General features: G+C 43.5%; 5 protein-coding genes across 19 annotated transcripts in view; 4 read left to right on the forward strand and 1 right to left on the reverse strand.

Annotated features, from left to right (window-relative positions):
- Positions 1-1,254: 1,254 nt before the first annotated feature.
- Positions 1,255-14,849, forward strand: LOC108097796 (F-box/LRR-repeat protein 7). The gene is made up of 5 exons (XM_017200330.1): positions 1,255-1,673; positions 11,353-12,221; positions 12,567-13,361; positions 13,633-13,812; positions 13,877-14,849. Exons 2-5 carry the CDS (start codon positions 11,414-11,416, stop codon positions 14,410-14,412), a joined length of 2,319 nt encoding a protein of 772 aa, XP_017055819.1. The 5' UTR covers positions 1,255-1,673; positions 11,353-11,413; the 3' UTR covers positions 14,413-14,849.
- Positions 6,865-7,545, forward strand: LOC108097822 (kappaPI-actitoxin-Avd3c). The gene is made up of 2 exons (XM_017200344.2): positions 6,865-6,964; positions 7,023-7,545. Exons 1-2 carry the CDS (start codon positions 6,877-6,879, stop codon positions 7,238-7,240), a joined length of 306 nt encoding a protein of 101 aa, XP_017055833.1. The 5' UTR covers positions 6,865-6,876; the 3' UTR covers positions 7,241-7,545.
- Positions 14,589-15,712, reverse strand: LOC108097809. Its single transcript, XM_017200334.1, has one exon. The coding sequence runs from the start codon at positions 15,647-15,649 to the stop codon at positions 14,861-14,863; it is 789 nt and encodes a 262-aa protein (XP_017055823.1). The 5' UTR covers positions 15,650-15,712; the 3' UTR covers positions 14,589-14,860.
- A 240-nt stretch (positions 15,713-15,952) lies between these two features.
- On the forward strand, positions 15,953-16,846 carry LOC108096236 (mitochondrial import inner membrane translocase subunit Tim16). Its single transcript, XM_017197644.2, has 2 exons — positions 15,953-16,418; positions 16,475-16,846. The coding sequence occupies exons 1-2, from the start codon at positions 16,256-16,258 to the stop codon at positions 16,732-16,734; spliced, it is 423 nt and encodes a 140-aa protein (XP_017053133.1). The 5' UTR covers positions 15,953-16,255; the 3' UTR covers positions 16,735-16,846.
- Positions 16,847-17,115: 269 nt separating this feature from the next.
- The window catches only part of LOC108096643 (synapse-associated protein of 47 kDa), a 28,748-nt gene continuing 26,476 nt past the window's right edge, over positions 17,116-19,387 (forward strand). For 13 of the 15 annotated variants that reach the window (XR_006245819.1, XR_006245820.1, XM_043209164.1 and 10 more), the window contains exons 1-2: positions 17,116-17,558; positions 17,811-18,329. Coding sequence is in view for 13 of the 15 variants with exons in the window: in XM_043209164.1 (XP_043065099.1) it covers positions 18,112-18,329 (218 nt within the window). In the remaining 2 variants the exon portion in view is untranslated. Of the gene's footprint in view, positions 18,330-19,387 lie in introns of all 15 variants that reach the window. The other 2 variants (XM_017198425.2, XM_017198408.2) reach the window with 2 other exon arrangements.

Genomic DNA, 19,387 nt, shown 5'->3' on the forward strand with positions numbered 1-19,387 from the left:
TGTGCAAAACTGCAGCTCGAGTTCTCTGCTGTGATCGTTGTCGCGATCTGTTGGCCCGGTCGTCCTCCGACTTGCTCTGATTCTGCGGCCAACAACAATGTGGCCCGGACCGGACCGCTTGCAGTCGCTGCCGGCGTCGCAGTCGCCGCGAACGTCGCTGCGGCCTTAGCTATTTACAACACTGCATTCCTGCGCCGCAGTCATTCAAGAAGAAGTTAAGAGCCGAGCTGGCTGAAACGCAGCAGGCCGAGAGCGGACCATCGGTGAGCTGAACTGAACTGAGCTGAGCTGTCGAAGTGGAAGTCGAGCGCTGAACTTGTTTCATGCCACTTGGGCTTAGTGTGTGCCCGATCCCCGCCGTCGATCGCCCCTCCCTCTCTTCGCCTCTTAAATGCTGTAATAAGCCAACAACAGCGGCCAGAAAACATGTTTATGAAAAGAAAGAAATTCCATTGCAAACAAAAGAGGGAGGGAGAGGGCGAGAGGCGTGCGCTGCGCATGCGCGCCTGTAATCCAGCTCACTCACACGCACGCAACCCATCCGTTCTCTTAAGCCTCTTTTTTCAGCCTTGCGAGCTGCGATCTTGATGGCTCTCCCACCTTGGCTCTCTTCTCGTATGCCAGTTTAGCCCACAGGCATATTTAGTTATGCCGTGGTGGAAATATTTTAGCAAACAGCAAAGCAACAAAAACTTTTAAGTAGCACAAGATGTTCAACAGGCGGTGTATTTCAAGGGGAGAGAGCACTCATAACTATGGTGAAACTGTTAAAAAATGTGGTGAAGTACAATTTAAAAAAAAAAATTTAATGAACTATAAATCCAATTCTCAATCGAAGGACCTTTTTGTGATGACAGTGCAATTGTCGATGCATTTATATGAACATTGTATTTTACGCAACCCAAATCACGCCTTCAAGTATGCAACATATTTTAAAACAAGGCAGTTAGTATCAAATAACTTGAAATAAAGCCAACTAAGAATCAATTCTTAGCTTAAGTATAATTTGGAATGGTTTTATAACTTTTTTATAATTGATTTGACTACATTAAGAGTATTATTTAAAAGATTTTGACTTTTGAATTCAACAGGTTCGTTGCCTAAGTCTTTTATTTTCCGCCTGGCAATGCTTTTGTCCCACCACTTGTAACGGAATTTCACCACGCTCAAGAGAGCTATTGGCTCTCTTTAGACCTTGCTGCGATCTTTGGGCCTTCTGCGAACGCTGCGCCTCGGCTCGCGCTCAGATGCCATTTACCTGTCGACGGATCCAGGTGCCCGCGTGTCCGTGTGCCCACGAGTCGTAGAAGCGGACCCAATCGAACCTCAAGGCGCCGCTCTTCGTTGCGTGCCTACGTGTCCTAGGTGTGTGTGTGGAAGTGCGCGCGTGTGTTGGTGGTGCCGTGAGTCAGTGAGCGCAAAAAAGATAACACAAAGAGCCACAGTGAAAGATCGAGACGCACACACTCATATGCGACCTGCAATGAAAATAAAGTAGAGAAAAGAGTGCGCCAGTGTTGGTGTGTGTGTGTTAGTGCGAGTGTGTGTTTTGTGCTGGAATAACAGAGAAAATAAATGGAAATTAAATGAAGCTGCAAAAACTGCCAAATAAACAAAGTGCTATGCGATGCATAAATGAGAACCCGAAGGGAGTTACCTGTATAATCATCAAGGTAGAGCCACCGATCACAACTTATTAAATTGCAATACGAGATTCAGGTTTTTTAAGACAGAGCCTCTCATTTACCTCTTCTCTCTCTTTCTGTCTATCTCTGTATGGCTTCTTAGGCATATATTCTTTAGTTTTCTTTATTAATATTGCTCGATCGTAAAACTTAAATGGAAATATTCGTACGCCCATTCCCCGTGACACCTCAAAAAAAAAACGAAAAAAGGAGGAAAACTCTCGACCCCAAACCAGTTGCAAAAGTTGTCACATTAAAATCACACCTCTGGAGATATATATTTATTGTTGTTGCTGCACCACTTTGGCATATAACTCGTTCGCGAGATACAACCACCGATGCAGATACAGATACACCCTCTCGACCAGCGGTTGCATGCAAATTATACACGTAGAGGAAGTCGGGATCTCTCGACTGGTCATTAACTCAACTAGGAGTTGCTGCAACGGATATGTTTATGGCCAACTGATTGAATTTCATCCTCACACAACACCCATACAACCCCACACACACATACACACATACACATCTATTGCCTGGCAATTATCCGTGGAACGACTTTCCTTTTTTCCCCGCGAAAAATAGACATATTCATAATTTTCCTGGAACTCCGTAGTAGATAGATAGATAATTCTATCGTTGAGCTCGCACACGTGTTGGCCAAATGTTTTCGGCTCTTCACATCATTAGCGGATCGCCCGAGGCGTTTGCCCCTGTAGTTCGGTTAGCTGGAAACCATACTACATATGGTATACTCCTCCCCAACAGAGACCGAAAACAAGCGGTCGAATTTATTATTTCTGGCTTCTCCCTTGTAATTTCTGCATGTTAAATGATTACAAATTGGTCATTTGATATCACAACATTTTGGCATTCGTGTCGGAGTCGCACTTTCCCAGCCAGCGGCGGTGAATCGAAAGCGGCCAAAGATCGCCCGTTTAGCCGTGCATTTACCAACTATTTCAAATATTTCCTACAAAAAATGTCAACATATGCGCATTGCAATGACAGGCCAACCGGCCAGCGGGCCACTACTTGGCCACTTGGAGAGCCAATGCAATCCACAATCCATTCGTCCGACTGTCCGGCTGTCTGGCAGTACGGCAGTCAGCCATGGCCCGCAGCCCCAATCAAAGCCAAAAAGCTTTCAAGCCAAAAGGCTGCCGCCATCGCCGCCGCCGACATGGAAAAGCCACTCGCCGATTTCATGAGATTTTCAACAGTTTTTTCCTTATTTATTTCTTATTTTTATATTTCGAACTTTACTGCTCAGGATCCATTAACTGCTTAGAAAGTCTTGTCTTTTGGTTAACTTACAACTGAACAATTTTACCCCTTTCTTGTAATTAACTCCAAGCTATTTCACTAAAACAAAAACTCATAAAAATAACAAATGCCTTTGTATTTATCACAGATTTTGGCATTTTAATGTCTTGCCATTATAAAGTATGTCAAAGGGGTTCTGATGGCCAAAATAATAAAAGTTATCAAAATGTGGAATAAACTAAAACATATTCATATAATTTTTGTGTTTATTAAACAAAGAAATTGCATAGAAACTAATGCTTAGCTAGGCAATTATTAAATTATTTTTAATAGGTTATTTTACCTCTTCCTTTTTTTCTATTTTGTCGTTCAAGTTAAATTTATGAATAAATACTATTATTATTATTTATCCAGTCCTTTTCCTTGGCCTAGCCTTAATAGAGCATTTCCAGGTCGATATTTCCCGGGAGCTAATCGACTTTCCTTTCTTGCCCGCAACTTTTATTGTATGTCTCCCTCCGCTGTGTGAGTGCGGGTATTTATGTGTCTGTTTGTATGATTTCATAGCTCTTGCAACAGCGCAATCAGCAAATACTAAAATGCAATGCGACGTATTTTTTTATTATTTATTTTTTTTTGTTTTTCCTTTATTTTTATTTTTCTCCGCGCTGAGTTTTTTGTTGTTGTGTTATTTTGTCTCGAAGCCAAAGCTCGCCGCGAATCGTGGCCAAGAGAGCTCGGTCTTCGTGGTTGCAGTCGCATTTGCAGTCTCTCACGCCACAAGCGACAGTTTTGTATTAGAAACGGCAACTTGTAGCTGCAGCTAGTTACCAGCTTGACGATTACTTGGGCGGAAGGAGGGGGGAGTGGCGGTGGAAGGGGGAACAGGCGGTACAGGTGGGCAGGGGGCGGCGGTACTGAGCTGGAATGTTGTTTCTGCTGCTAGTTGGCAATGTTGCCGAGTGACTGACATAGTTGCTGCTTCAGTTGTTGTCGCAATTGTGACTTGCTCTTATTGTTGTTGTTGTCGCAGGGCATTTGCTGGCTGAACTTTAAAATTAAATTTGTTAAACAATTTATGTGTAGCATATTAGACGGCAGGGAAGAGCTGAAGCTGTCTATGCGGGCGTCTTTTGGCTTTTCTTCTTTTTTTTGCCTTTTCGTTATGCGGGCCACCAGAGATATAACCTGTTTCGCTCTCTTTCTCGCCGGATTCCCGAGTGAAAAGTGGCCAAGAGTCGGAGACAAAACGGTGCTTTTCTCTTGCAACTTATCACTCGATCATGGCCATCTTTCACCCCCCTTTTCCCCCACCCCTCTCTCTCTCTCTCTTTCTCTCTCACTTTTTCTGTAATGAAATGTAATTTGAAAAATTGCACGCGGCAAATTGTTGACTTCTTGTTAGAGAGACCTCGTTGTCTTGCCCAGAATTTCAAACATTTTGTCTTAATTAAAATTTTCCGATCTCCTTCTCTCTCTCTCTCTCTCTCGATGTCTCTTTTTGGCAGCAAACGAGGGAGAAAGAGAGGGAGACGGACGACTTTTGCGAAAAGTCGGGCAACGCTTTTAGATAAATTAACTCTGACATTTGGTCCGTCAAGCATTTGTCGCTTTTTTTGCATTTGCTCGACATTTTTATTGGACTTTGAGTTGGCCTGGATTTATATGTTTCGGTTTCGGGGATCCAAGATCCGAGATCGGGGATCTTGAATCTGGAAACTGAAATCTGGGTATCTGGGGATTAGCCGTGGTGCCATCATTCACGTCCGCAATTGTGTTGGCCCCGTCAACGTCAACCTGCCCCTTGAACAGCATGTAATTTGCAATGAGCTCGCCTCGTTTCTGGGTCTCATTTTGTGATTTATTTCGCCTGGGCTGGCTGTTTAATTTTGGCTTAAGCCCCACTTTACCCACAGTCGCTGCCAAAAGTTCTTTCTCGCTGCGACGGGCAAAACAAAAGACTCAGGCAACGAACTGGTTCGTTTGGAATTTGAATTATGCTCGAGTCTCGAATGAGAAGCTGCCCAAGAATTTGCCTTTGATTGATGACAGTCTCAATGTTTCAATCGCCGCGGATCCTCTTCACGGTTGTTGTTATGTTCACGGTTCATTATATAAGATTCGGTTTAATTATTTCGACCAAAATCCGCGCGTTCCTCTTTAATGGCTCGGGTGAAATTTTTAGTTACAGATAATGACGAAAGAAATGGCACAAAACCATTAAGGAAATTTCACAAAAAAAAAACTCAACGGCAGCCAAGTCCAATTTTGATAAATAGAGCTTAGTCGTTGAGAAATCAATTTATATCTGTATATACATATATATTAAACATTTTTTTTGCGCTATCAGATCAATCAGCGGTGAACAAAAAATGAGCGATGGCAAAGTGGAAATCTAAACGAGTTTTTCCACAGTCACTGAGCAGCTTCCTGAGAAAGTTTTTTTCGCCTAAGTAATTGAGATTGCAGAATCTACAAATTGATACAAAATTCCAGTAATTTACAGTTAGCCGGGCAGAGATATATCCGCAGATATCGCATAGCTGCGAGTCAAGCTGAATGCTCTGATTAATTCCGGTACCACAATGATTCTTCATTCGTTCCATTCAATACTTTCTACCAGATCAATCTCTTCTCTCTTCTTAGTTTCCCATCTACGGCCTATTGAGTTGGAACCCTTATAATGAATGCCTATTTATACATGCATAAGCGAATATATAGCCCATTCCAATATGCCGCCCATTCATACATATTTAATAACGCGAACACATTCTCCCCTCTTTCTGCTCGCCAAAAATTTGAAATTCTTTGTGAACTGTGTCAACTTTCAATTCCTTTCATCGCATATTTGCATAGACACAACAAACACACGCGAGTGGCCACAGAAATGGAGTTCATTTAACTTGGGCGAACGGTAAACGGAGTTCAGCTGTTGTTTCACCAAATTAAATGTGTTAAAATAAATATTTAAGCTTCGCCTAATTGCTGCAAAACGCCATAAAATAAGTAAATTTCGGACTTTTTATAGGTATTAACTGGGTAAGCCAGTTTTTATATGGTGTTGCTTGGCTGATTGGGTTATTAGGTAAAAAACAATCCCGCATAAATGTATCTGATGAATATAAATAATGTTTAATAGATATGCCTCGTTAACGCATTGCAGTTTATAGGGTGTTTAACTTGGGGCTTTCGGTTTTCAAACCAATTTAGCTATAAAAGCTGGCTAACATTCGTACCTTTTGCATTTATCAAGTTACAAGTCCCACATAAATCATGCTGTTTAAATGGCTATATCTCGGACTGATCTTAATGGTTTTCACACCTCACACCCGCAGCTGTCAGTAGAGCACCATAAAATATTTTAACGTCATTTCAAACAGTTCGACCCTTTTAACCTAAACGAAGGTAACGCGATCTGCTACTTGCCAAGAAATTCAGGAACTGGAAGCGTTCCTTCTACTCGTTGGTACTACAACAAGAAATGGGGAACTTGCCAAAGATTCAGGTTTTTCGGAAGGCGAGTTAATGGAAATGGAAATGCAAATAACTTTCCTACATTGCAAAACTGCCAATTGTATTGTGGGAACAGGTCAAGTGGATAAAAAGAATCAATTAAGAATGCATTCCAAGTGATTTTAAAATAAATATAAATATAATAAGTATTTCCACAATTATTAAGTCCTTATTTGATTAAATAAAAATTGTTTTCAATTCAACTGCAAGCAATCAATTTCTTTACAATAATGGCACACCTGTTTTTAAGAAGTACGATCAAATAATGAGAGAGAACATCCAACTAACAAAATATTGGTTTATCACCGCCACTGTGAGTTTAGCAACCAAGTTTGTTTTATAACGCCTGATCCAATATTACCCGCTTCTCTGGAAACATTCTGGTATAAAAGCCATCAATTGATATTTATTCATGTTAGTACAAATTGTTTCTACTAAGATGTTGAAGATTTGGGGTTTCCTAATACTTTTTGTGTTCTGTTTGCACCAGAGTCTTTCGAGTAAGTTTGTTTTGACCTCGAAATCGTGAAAGATCTGTTAACCGAAATGTGGTTTCAGTAAAACGCAGATGCCTTCAGCCACTGGAAGAGGGCTCAGGTAAGGCTTTTATGCGCAATTGGTTCTACAACTCCACCTCGCAGAGATGCCAAAGGTTCATCTTCTTTGGCGGACTGAAGAATGGCAACAACTTCGATACCCAAGCTCGATGTCGCAAAATTTGCCTAACCCAAGTGCCTGCGGCAATTAGTTTAGCAACCCGCGTTGATGGAGCTTAAAAGAACAAAGATTTAAATCAAACTCAAAATAATAAACGAGACTTAAATAAGTTAAGGCAAGTCGGGCTAATTGCATTTTGTGTGAAATCGCTGAGAAAATCAAGTTGAAGCTGCGCCCAGTTTTATTCTTTTTTTTTATACTGTTGGCAAGCGCAGAAAATATTTTTTATGACTTTTGCTTGGTGTGTTTTTTTTTTTTTTTTTTTTTTTTTACTTTGTAAAACTTGTCAGCGCCACCCACTTTCTAGGCAGCGCCGACCAGAGTCATAGAGTGGGTGTCTATTTGCCCAGGAGGTGTTAGGCGGGTGCGCTGACAACCGAGTGGAACCACAAAGGCAGCGGCAGTGGTGGCGGTTGGCGGCAAAGGCAACTTCAGCTTCATCGGCAATTGCAACAGGAATTGCAAGCCACAGCAGCAACATCAGCGTTTTGGTAAATCAAAATTGACACTATGCAAAAGGCAGCAACCCACAGAGCGGCAATTGCTGCACCAAACGGTAGCCGCACACACACACACACAAACCCAAACACATACTCACATCAAGTAATTCGACGGTGGCTTTGGGCCAAGACTTCGGGCCAGGCGCTCAGCATGCCGAGCCATGGAGGCCAAAAGGTGCTCGCCGTCCGCTGTGGCGCCAAGATGTTGTTGTTGTTGTTGTTATTCTAGTTGTTGTTTTTCTTGTTGTTGTTGGCAGTCGGCGTTAGATTTCAACCATGTGCAGACAACGGTCGCCACACACAAACGATGGAAATAGCAGTTATTAGTTTGACACACAGCGCACAGTGTGGCCAATGGGATCCATGGAGAGATTTTCTTACAAACAAATTATAATCACAGTGCTGGAAACCATCGACGTGGGCATCGAACTATTCCATGTGTTTATTACAAGAGCAATCAATAATTCGTCACACTGTTGTGTTTGTGGAGAGGGAGAAATACCTGATATTACCAGAATTTTTAAAGATTCAAAAATATTTTCATAATAATAATTTTTATAATTCTAGTAAATTTTAGTTCCTTGGATGCTCAATAAAAAATAAGGTTAATTAAAAGAACTAAATCTGAGGGAAGTGTAATATTCTGAACAGTTTATCATAGCCTTGTTATTCCGTATGTAACATAAAACTGTAAGTTGGAAAGTGTAATAAGCATGGTCACTAAAACAATCCCATAATAGTATATTATTTGTAATCCCTCAACCTTATCCACTTACCGGCAATCAAGTGCTTAACTACCTTGGCAATTTCACTTAATAACTCTACCACCTTTTCCCCAGTGTGCCGGAGTGGTATTGCCATGTTCGAGTGCACCGTGGGCACCAGCATGGCGACATTTGCTCATTAAGCATATTAAATAATTAGTACTTGTTGTTGTCATATTTTATGTGCTCGTTAAGCTCACTTGAAGAGGCTTGGCTTCGAAACGGGGAAAAATGGACATTCACGTTGAGATAGAGATAGGAGCATCGACACAGATCGATATAGATACAGATACAGACCTCTGGACCAGTTTCCAATAGATGGCCGTCGAGCGTTGGCCTTTGTTGGATTTTTTAATTTTTATTTGCCCAATAAAGTTGCTGAAATATATACGCGGCCTAATTGGCCAGCAATTGATTGAGAAACTGGACAGATATGAAGGAAATCCGGAACATTACATTTATTTTGAGAGTGTGTGGAACTAAAACTGTTAATAAAAGTAATGTTTACGAAAGTAAAAGTGAAGTAATAGGTTATTAAAGTAATTAAATTACTAACTAATTTTAATAAATCATAGCTTCGGAAGTTCCCATTCTTAAAAAAGTAACAAACGTGAAGGTCCAAGGTATTAATATAATTATGAGAAAACTAAAGTTCCCACAAAAATTAAAATAATATGAACTGCTCTTTTAAGTATAACATAATACTAAATCGTTTATGGCACAACGTTTAATTTAAATAAATATGTATTCACGTCTAGTAAATGCTCATTCAATATTATTAAAATGTATTTGCCTGGAAGACAACTTTCTCCTTTGATATCTTGGCCTTGTCTAAGACCTAATCTCAGCCTAAAGTGTTGGCCAACAAGAACTTTACAAGCTCTGTGGGTTGTTTACAGCACTAAATGCGTTACTAATGATATTTCAGCCCTTCAGCCCGGAGACAAAAAGAATAAAACAAACGAAATGAATTACATTTGCATGTAAATTTATGCAAATTCCATGCTGTGTTGCCCAATGAACCATTTGACACTTTTGTCCACACACCGAGCGTGCTTTATTAATTATTTATTGTCCAACTATTGTGAATTATGGCAATGGCTGGCCGTGGTCTAGGTTGGAAAAAATCAAATGACTCTCCAGTAGAGTGGAGTGTGGAGTGGAGTGATCTCTGGCTTGGAGCATTTTCCTTTCTTTCTTCGGAGATTTTCGTCTTTGGCTTTTCGAACCAGTTGAGCGACATTCCATATGAGGCGCGACAGGCGACAGGCGGCGGCGACTCCACTTCACATCGGACTCGGATTCAGATGGAGATTCGGTTTTGGTTTTGGTTTCGGTTTTGGTTTGCGTTTGGGTTTGGCTTTGGTCTCGGCTTGGTTTTTGGTTTCGGTTTCGGAGATTCTAAGATTAATCAGCTGCCATAAGCCAAATGACAAGACATATTTCTGTCGGCTCTCCAAATGTGCTAGAGCTGCGTGTTATTATTGCTGCCTATTTGTGTTTATTTATGGCGCGGCCAGAAATGATACAACACAAAAATCGAAATTAATTTCGAATTTGATTACAATAAAAATAAAGCCAGCAGGCGAGTGGAGCAGCTCCACTTGTGATCAGCTTTTGATTTACTCGTCTTAAAGTATGTTACCCCTTGCCCCTCCGTTTTTATTTTCCGTAGGTGTGCCACAAACAAACAAAAAACAAACGCGGGCCCCACCCAGAAATGCCTCGGTAAAATTTGGAAATAAATTTATAGTTTTCTATTTAGATGGCTTAGCTTAGCTGGGCGAGTAAATTATGCAAAGCCCGCTGAAGCCAGAAAATGGTTATGGCTTCTGCCAGATCTCTTGTTCCCAACTTGCCGAATTGGGTTACTTTCGGCTTAATTTGAGGTCTTGAGGTTAGGCCAAATTGCGGATGGCCACAAGCCAGCCCACGCCTTCTGCGGCCCCATCCTCATCCTCATCTCCGTCCCCATACCCATACCCATTCCCATCTGAAAAAGAAGCCCCCACCTTCCCGAAATAAAATATAAAACTGGTTCCGGGCCAACAACAATGAATGGAGCAGCCAGCCGCGAGTCAATGGAAATGACAGCATACGTGTGGCCAAATAAAAGATATAACCGAAAAAACCTAACCAATGATTTGTTTGGAGCGTGGGCGATCCCCTTATTAATTGTGAAAATATATACGTGCGCCGAGCGATTTGTTTGCCAACAACCGATAATTCCAACAATCCCCGGCTCATTTCACCCACAAGCCGAACGGCAAATGCGAGATTTGAAAGGTCAACTGCAGTTAAGATTCGGAGGAGTGGTTTCGCGTAGAAATATATACAATTTACGACTCCCAGTTATGACTCTCCATCGCCGCTTTTTCCTCTAATAATCGCGAATGGCATGCAGACCCACAAAAGCAACCCACACACATCCAAAAGGCATTCCGTGTTCCCATGGCCATCGCAGATTTGAATTCCATTTGCCAAACTGCGACACAGACTTTGTCTCGATAAATGCTTTTTTTTACCTTTTTGAGCTTCGAATATTACAGCATGCTATAATGAATTAAAATTAATTTTAAATTTCCACCCATTTTATTGCAATCTGTAAGGGTTATTAAATTATTACAAAACGATCAGAGGCGTGCCACTTTAAAGTTTATATTATTTTAAGCTGATTATTAAATACACTTAATGATTTGAAGGGTTTCATTAGGCATGCCATAATACTATATATAAATTAATAAAATCATTATTAAAATATTATAAGTTATTTGTTCAAGGAGTGTTTTTTTAGTTTTTTAAAGTTCTTTATTTAAATTTTTCTAATTACTCCCCTTTTTCAATAAAATGTTTACGTGGTTTTCTGTGTTAATGTTAATAGTTATATATTATATTTTTATGATGCAGACTTCTGCGCCTTTCTAGAGGCCTCTAGCCGAGAGACAAATCCTCCGTAGAGGATCGAGCCATGTCGCACAAGACGAGCAGCCGTCGCAGCAGCGACCTGGAGTGTCCACTGGCCTCCTTGGGCCGCAACAGCAACGCGGTGCGCGACCACTACCACCATCCGCATCCGCTGAGCTCCAGCCCCCTGGATCCGCAGGCCTACAAAATGATGTCGCGCAAGTCACCCAATCCCGGCATGGATGTGGTGGGTGAAACCCTGGCCTCCCGCGGCTCCACGCCGCCCAGCGATCAGGCGACGGCATCTTCAACGGCAGCCGTGCTCCACATGGTGCAGCAAAAGGCGGCCACCTTCGAACTCCGGGGTCGCCACTCGCGACCCGAACAGGCCAACTATGGCGCCCATTCGACGGCTTCTGTGGGCCGGCATGCGAAGAAACCCCCCGAACTTCCGGCTCCTGCCTCCAGAAATGTGGCACCGGTTCCGCAGCCCAGAAACTTCCTCACCCTCGAGCATGTTCTACAGTTCGGGGCCCAGCGACCCAGCTGGATGCACGGCAACAGTGCGGATACGGAGGACTCCAGTGACAACAATGCGGGTGGCGGGGGAACGGGCAGTGGGAGTGGAGGAACCGGAGGTCCGGGAGGACGGAGACGCTCTCAAGGAGGCAGATGCAGTGTGCCCACTGTCCTGAGCAGCAATGGCGGCGGCAGCAATGGGGCACAGTACCTGCTGGACAAGAAGATGGAGTCCCTGTATCTGGGCAACGCCCTGCGAGCTCTTCCCTTGGGCGCCGAGGCGAGTCAGTTCCAGAACGAGCGCTACTACCTGGAGGACTACAGCAGCGGCAGCGGGAACGAGCGACTGCCAGGTAAGTCCTTTTTAAATAAAAAAAATTTAACTTTAATTCTAAATACACTCGCATCAGTCAAGAATATTTTCCTCGCCACAGATTAAACATCTGTTTATATCTAATAACGTCCGATCTTCATTTATGAACGTAATCAATGTAAACATTATTGGCGAGTGTTTATGAATTATTAGTTCACTTTTATTTTATGTAAACTTTTAATTAATTTACAAAATTAATGAACAGTGAACAATTGCTTATAAATTTTTATTTGAAAAAGACTCATTAAGTACAGGTTATTTCAATTCAATACCAAATAATTTTTATAATGTAAATTAATATTTTCTTTTGTGACTTTCCCCGCAGAACTCATGCACCACCCGCGCACTTCCAGTCCGAGCGAGACGAGCGGATCGGACCGCTACCTGCTGAACCGGAGCTCGAACTCCAACCACCTGCACTCCAAGGGGCAGAGCCTCTCCGATGGCCTGTGCAACCTGGGTCGCTTCTCGCCCAGCCTGGACCAGGGCTATGCCACACTGGTCTCGCCCTCGCCAACTGGCCACCATTCAAGTGGTGGCGTGGGCAACGTGACCAACTCCACGACGGCCAGTGGAGCGGGGATCATGGCCAGCAGTACGCCAACCACCACGCCACGAAGAGGAGTCTCCAGCAACGGAGTGGGCGGAGGAGGACCTGGCACGGCCATTGGACCGCCGCCTTGGAATCGCAAGGGTCCCTTCCGCTGCGGACCGCTCTTCGATCGCCTGCCCGACGAGGCCGTCGTCCGGATCTTCTCCTGGCTGGACAGCTGCGAGCTGTGCAACGTGGCGCGGGTCTGTCGGAGATTCGAGCACCTCGCCTGGCGTCCCGTCCTCTGGAAGGTCATCTCGCTAAGGGGCGAGCACCTGAATGGAGACAAGATCCTCAAGATGATCTTCCGGCAGTTGTGTGGCCAGAGTTGCAATGGCGCCTGTCCGGAAGTGGAGCGCGTGATGCTCGCCGATGGCTGCCGCATCTCAGACAAGGGCCTCCAGTTGCTCACCCGTCGCTGCCCGGAACTGACCCACCTCCAGCTGCAGACCTGCGTGGGCGTCTCCAATCAGGCTCTCGTCGAGGCTCTGACCAAGTGCAGCAATCTGCAGCATCTCGATGTGACGGGTGAGTGTTTACTAAATTACATTCCGGGTTCAAAAGATTAGGGAATATAATACCTGTTGAATCAATGATTCAATTAAATTGTAATTTTATTTTTCATTTAAAAGATCTTAATCATATTAATAAGATTAATTGGAGTACACCCAAAATTGAATTGACTTTTTAATTGGCTTTCATATTAATCGCTTAAGTGGTTTATACGAAACCAATTTGATATACATTTCAATGTCTAAACTTATAAAATTACTTTTACATTTTCAATTGCGCTTTGCAGGCTGCAGCCAAGTAAGCAGCATCAGTCCGAATCCCCACGTGGAGCCACCTAGACGCCTCCTGCTGCAATACCTGGACCTCACGGACTGCATGGCCATCGACGATATGGGCCTTAAGATCGTGGTCAAAAACTGTCCCCAGCTGGTTTATCTGTATCTGCGTCGCTGCATACAAATCACTGGTGAGTAATGATAAAAAGTTTAATTTTAAATCACTATAAATAATTGTTTTCCTTACCCCAATAGATGCGGGTCTGAAGTTCGTGCCCAGTTTTTGTGTTTCGCTGAAAGAGTTGAGTGTGTCCGACTGTTTGAACATCACAGATTTTGGTTTATACGAGTTGGCCAAGTTGGGAGCGGCTCTTCGCTATCTTTCCGTGGCCAAATGCGAACGGGTTTCGGATGCCGGACTGAAGGTCATTGCCAGGCGATGCTACAAGCTGAGATATCTGAACGCCCGGGGATGTGAGGCTGTTAGTGACGACTCCATCACCGTTTTGGCCCGTTCCTGTCCGCGGCTGAGAGCCCTGGACATTGGCAAGTGCGATGTTAGCGACGCGGGACTGCGGGCCCTGGCAGAAAGTTGTCCGAATCTGAAGAAGCTGAGTCTGCGCAGCTGCGACATGATCACTGATCGCGGGGTGCAGTGCATCGCATACTACTGCCGTGGATTACAGCAGCTGAATATCCAGGATTGCCCAGTGTCCATCGAGGGTTACAGGGCGGTAAAGAAGTACTGCAAGCGCTGCATCATCGAGCACACCAATCCGGGATTCTGTTGAGGAGCTCCTTTGGCGGCAGCCAACACAAAAGCACAGAGGCAGGCCATAAAAGCAGTGATTCTTGATGGAACCAACTGCACAGAATAAGGGAATTTATGGGCTAAAGGGTTCTTAGTCCAGTTGGGATAACCCCCATAATAACAAAGTGCCACGGAAATCAGCTGGACTTTCAGAACTCAAGTTTTAGTTCAAGGATCATTTAGCAAAAGGATGGGAAGATATTGGTTCCGCAGTAAATTGAAGCTATTCAAGATTGCCACCACCTTGCCACAAACCAATACTTTCTATCCTTAGCTAAAGGTGATCATCGAGTTTAGTTGTTATTGTAAATTGTAAATATCAAATGGAAGCCGGACAGGATTAGCGTAGCATAGAACATGTTCAAGTAGACTATGTTTAAGTAGACTAATTCTTGGCGTAATAAATTATTGTCCCCACCAGAAGTGATTTAGTGCTGCTTTTTCGGTTTCCTCTCCGTTATTTCAAAGATGTCGGGCTTAAGTTGAGGCACATGGTCCAAAATATATGGAGGACGCACGTCCATTAGTTCGCGAGTGAAATGTTTCTTGTTCTTGGACCTGTACACCCGGTCCACTTTAATGGTGGCCTTCAAGGAAGGCAAGGAATTCTTTGTGGTCGCCACATACGGAGTGATCTCAATGTTGGTGCATTGTCCATGCTCCAAATAATTGATGGTGGCCATTATGTCATGTATATCTTGGATCACGGCCATCGTCTGCTCGTGGATGTCTCGCATTTCTTGCAAATCCGCATTAATCCTGGATAGTCGCTTATCCACCTTTGATTGAGTCCTCGGATCACAGTGTTTCCTAGCCGGAACGGAGTACTTCGAGCTGTCCTGGTCTTCTGCTTTTTTAAGGGAAGCATCTATACACGGCTTCGGCGTTAACTTCTCCGACACCTCCATCAATCGCACCCGCTCCTCCAACGTGTTCATGGGCAACTTCCGCATTATTTGGTCCAATTGCTTTTGCTTTTTGGGGCTGAGGAGGTGTTTGTGCTTCTGATACCGCTCCACTTCGCGACGCACACGATCTACAACCTTCAACCAGGCTTCCACTCCCCTGCTCTCCTCCTCAATTTTGTTTTGCAGGCGTTCCCGTTTTAACCGGAAGTGACGCACTTGGCGCTCCAGCAGATGCACCTGGATTTGGTCATTGCAGTGACTACGAACAAGGCGGTCGTAAACCTTCTTCCAGTTGGGTTCTTGAGTCATTAGCTCAACTAACTGAATTTTGAATTTTTAAAAAGCGATATCTGACAAAAGCAAGGCTCTTGATAGATTTTAGCCGTTTTTGCTATCGATTAGCTAAAAATTCAAATATGTATATGTTAAAAACAAATATATGTTCAAAAACTGTATTATGTTAAGCTCCGTCATGAACTAGTATGCAAAATAACAATAACAAGAAAAAATAATTATTTAAATTAATTTTTTGATTTCCGTTAAAAAAAAGCTAGTTTCTAATCGGAAAAACTCCAAAACGTGCACCGGTAACTATCGATAGAGGCCGGATGTCACCGCTATCAAAACAGCTGTTTCGCCTGCTTTTCACCGCCAGCAAGTTGGCCATTTACCTGGCTTTACACTTTAAAATTTACCTGAACAGTGGATAATACTAAAATAAATTTTTTAAAATTGTGTGTAAAACGCCTTGTATTCGTATCTACAGAAGCATATCTGTACAGAACATCCTTTTGGAACACAAGAATCCAATCAGCTGTTGCGTAATTTAAGCGGCACGTTTTTGAAGTCCCAAAATTAAGGTGTAATCGCAGCGTGCCTCAGATTTAACATTCGAAGAGACAAGACACCAACATCATGGCCAAGTACATCGCCCAAATCATCGTACTGGGCGCACAAGCTGTGGGAAGGGCCTTCACCAAAGCTCTGCGCCAGGAGATAGCCGCATCCCAGGAAGCGGCACGTCGGGCGGGCGGTGGTCAAAAGGGCGACAAAAGTGCCGAGTCCAACCTGCGGACAGGTTTGTATTTTCTAACTATTTAGAAACACTAAATTCATATCCTACTTTATTTGCAGGCATGACGCTGGAGGAGGCCAAGCAAATCCTGAACGTGGACGATGTGAAGAGTGTGGACTGCATTGAAAATAACTACAAACACTTGTTTCAGGTAAACGAGCGGTCCAAAGGCGGCTCCTTTTACCTCCAGTCGAAGGTCTTTCGGGCCAAAGAGCGACTTGACCATGAAACTAAAGCCCACCAGGCGCAACAACCGAAGCAGGAGACGACGGAAGCGACGCAAGAAGAGCCTCAAAAAAGTGCGCGGCAGGGACGCTGAGTATGCGTATTGTCTCCATCGAACTAATTAGTTAATAATTGATTTAAATACTATTTGTTAAGTACAAAAACTGAAAGTCTGTTGATGTAAATAGAGTTTTACGAACATGGAATGGTGTGCAATCTATTTTAAAAGTGTTTTTCGGCAGGTGACTTGTCTTTTAGTACTGTTCCGTAACCGAGTCCATTCTGACTTTTGTGCCAGGCAGGTTGTTTAGTTTTTCCATAAGTGCTGTTGAAATTGGTTTTAACAATTAGGAAATTTAAAATTAACTTTCAAGTCAGCTGTTGATAAAAGTAGCTATGCGAAAATCGGCAAATATCGATAGGTAGGGCGGTTTTAGTAATCGGCCGGCGTTAGTCAGCTGTTAGATGGGCAGCATTGGCCAACAAACGAACCGAGAATAATCATTATTGCTGCGCAGTTGTTGTGTTTTTAGACGTGTCAATTGTTTGTCTAATTGCGCCAGCCAACGACGCTGAAAAACAGCTGGCACATGCGCAGAACCAAAGACAGCATTCCAGCGCACAAAGGAGACTTCCACCACCCACGAAAATCGCAATACCAATAACCCAGCAACGGCTATAAAGAACGGAAGGAGGGGTGGACTCCACTTTTCCAGGGAGAAAGCAAGAATCCGCGAGAGAAGACGACACTCTAGCTCGGTTTTTCGTATTTGAGCCATTGAAATTCCGTTGCTCCGTCAGTTTTCAGAGGACCTTCGAAGTGGGCAGCCGAGAATCCAAAAGTCTCCTGGCGACCAACGAATAACAAGAAACCCCATAAAGCAAAAAAATCCCAGTTGGCAGAGAAAAGCTCAAGTGGTAAATTGGCTGCGACTCAAATTACTTTAGTTGTGCGAAAAGCAAATAGTAAAAATTAAAAATAAAAAGAAAACAGTTCGAGCGTGGCGTGTGTCCATGTGGAAAATCGATCGAATCGTAGAGTATTTATCGTGTAATTGTGCCCAATAGCCACGCAATTCGCAGACCGTTTTATTGATTTTCCCCACTGCCTCGCCAAGTTGCAATAAAATAAAGATTTTCCTTCCATTCTGCCATCTTGCCATCTTGCAGCGTGCAAATTTCAAGTTAAATGCGAGAATTTACATAACGCCAAAGCGTTTGAAAGTGAAACTTCTGTGGTGCGAACGGAACACTGAAAGAAAGAAAAACCTATTACAAAATATCGTATCATATCGTCTGCCCAGTGTAGTAAAAGTCGGAGCGCAAGGAGCGGGAGAGCAGCAGCAGCAGTGGAAAGCCGAGAGAGCGAGAGAGCTTGAACGTGCGCACGTTTTCCTGGTCAGGACACACCACTAATCCTTGAGAGAATCGAGCAGGCGACGGCCAAGGAGGAGGAGCAGTAGCAACCAACATGTTTTCGGGCCTAACAAATCAATTCACCTCGCTGGTGGGCGCCGTGAAGGGAGGCGCTGGCGACGAGGATGTGCCCGCGCCCACAGGCGAGGCGGCCGCAGCCGCTCCAGCCGCCGCCTCCACATCCTTGGAGGCGAACTCTGCGGCAGCCGTGGATCCCGAGGCAGCCGCAGCCGCCGGCGCCGAAGGACTTGAGGGCGAGGAAGCTGGCAAAAGGTGAGTTAAAGAGCCCAGCCAAAAGGGGTTATCCTTCTTGGCCATCCTTATTTGTCTTTCGTGACTCGAAAGCCAGATCCTGACTTTAGGTGGATATGGCGTGCCAATGTGACCTTGCAATTTGTACCTTTTAACATTTCGCCGCCGGAACACCACCTGCCCTCCAATCGCTTTTCCACGCCACATTCATCATAGTTGGCACACTCCGGTCCTCGGTTATCCTGCATATTTCATTGCATTCCGCACGCTCTCACGTGACTGAACATAATTGCTTAAACTGCAAGCCAAATGCCCGATAATTTCACTCCAATATATATATTCTATGAAGCTCCGTTTCTCTGTGATTCGAGTTGATTTATTTGCCTCAACTTTTATGGCAAGCAATTTCAATTTGAAAACGCTAGGAAAATTGGCTAAAACGCTTTTGGATTGATGAATTGGATTCGTGGAATTGCGAAATGAGATGTGCAGACTGTTTTATTCTACCATTTTAATTTAAAGCTTGCCTGAAGAAGTGGCTATTAAAATGGACATTTACTAGGATGTTAAATTTAAAGATATTTCTCTCTCTTCCTTCAAATTTCAATTTGTTCAGTTCCACTTTTTAGTTAGAATGTATTGGTTGTTCAACTTCTTAAATAAAACTTCATGTAATTTCTTTCTTACAATGATTTATTGGGTTTCTATGCTGTTTTAAACGTTTTGTTTCCTTGTTTGACAACCAGTTTGGCTGACCAAAAGAAAACCCTTGAAGTGTCAAAACCGGAAAAGAACAACTCCATGTTCGCAAGCTGTGCTCCTCTTTGTTCATGGTTTCCTTCGCTCAAAATGAATGATTGTACTGCCCTATTTCTGTTCGTCCTCTGCGTATCATTTGACCTTTCTCTTCCTTGGGTTTTTGGCCACTTCATCAATCTCTGGCAAACAGTCCGCACCCAGAATTCAGTTTGGCTTCTTTCGTTCTATAAGAGTGCAAACAAGTGTACCTAGACCTCCCAACTTTCCGCTCCCAACACATAGATAACATTTAACGGAGACAAATGAAAATAAAATCCAAT

The sequence above is a fragment of the Drosophila ficusphila genome, unplaced genomic scaffold (assembly GCF_018152265.1).
Source record: "Drosophila ficusphila isolate 14025-0441.05 unplaced genomic scaffold, ASM1815226v1 contig_791, whole genome shotgun sequence".
Lineage (NCBI taxonomy): Eukaryota > Metazoa > Arthropoda > Insecta > Diptera > Drosophilidae > Drosophila > Drosophila ficusphila.

Bases quoted from the DNA above. Each gene is read 5' to 3' on its own strand.
- LOC108097822 (XM_017200344.2), top strand. From the start codon at position 6,877: ATGTTAGTACAAATTGTTTCTACTAAGATGTTGAAGATTTGGGGTTTC. The intron at 6,965-7,022 runs GTAAGTTTGTTT...ATGTGGTTTCAG, and splicing joins TTTGCACCAGAGTCTTTCGA to TAAAACGCAGATGCCTTCAG.
- LOC108097796 (XM_017200330.1), top strand. From the start codon at position 11,414: ATGTCGCACAAGACGAGCAGCCGTCGCAGCAGCGACCTGGAGTGTCCA. The intron at 13,362-13,632 runs GTGAGTGTTTAC...TGCGCTTTGCAG, and splicing joins GCAGCATCTCGATGTGACGG to GCTGCAGCCAAGTAAGCAGC. The intron at 13,813-13,876 runs GTGAGTAATGAT...TTACCCCAATAG, and splicing joins TCGCTGCATACAAATCACTG to ATGCGGGTCTGAAGTTCGTG.
- LOC108097809 (XM_017200334.1), bottom strand. From the start codon at position 15,649: ATGACTCAAGAACCCAACTGGAAGAAGGTTTACGACCGCCTTGTTCGT.
- LOC108096236 (XM_017197644.2), top strand. From the start codon at position 16,256: ATGGCCAAGTACATCGCCCAAATCATCGTACTGGGCGCACAAGCTGTG. The intron at 16,419-16,474 runs GTTTGTATTTTC...CTTTATTTGCAG, and splicing joins CGAGTCCAACCTGCGGACAG to GCATGACGCTGGAGGAGGCC.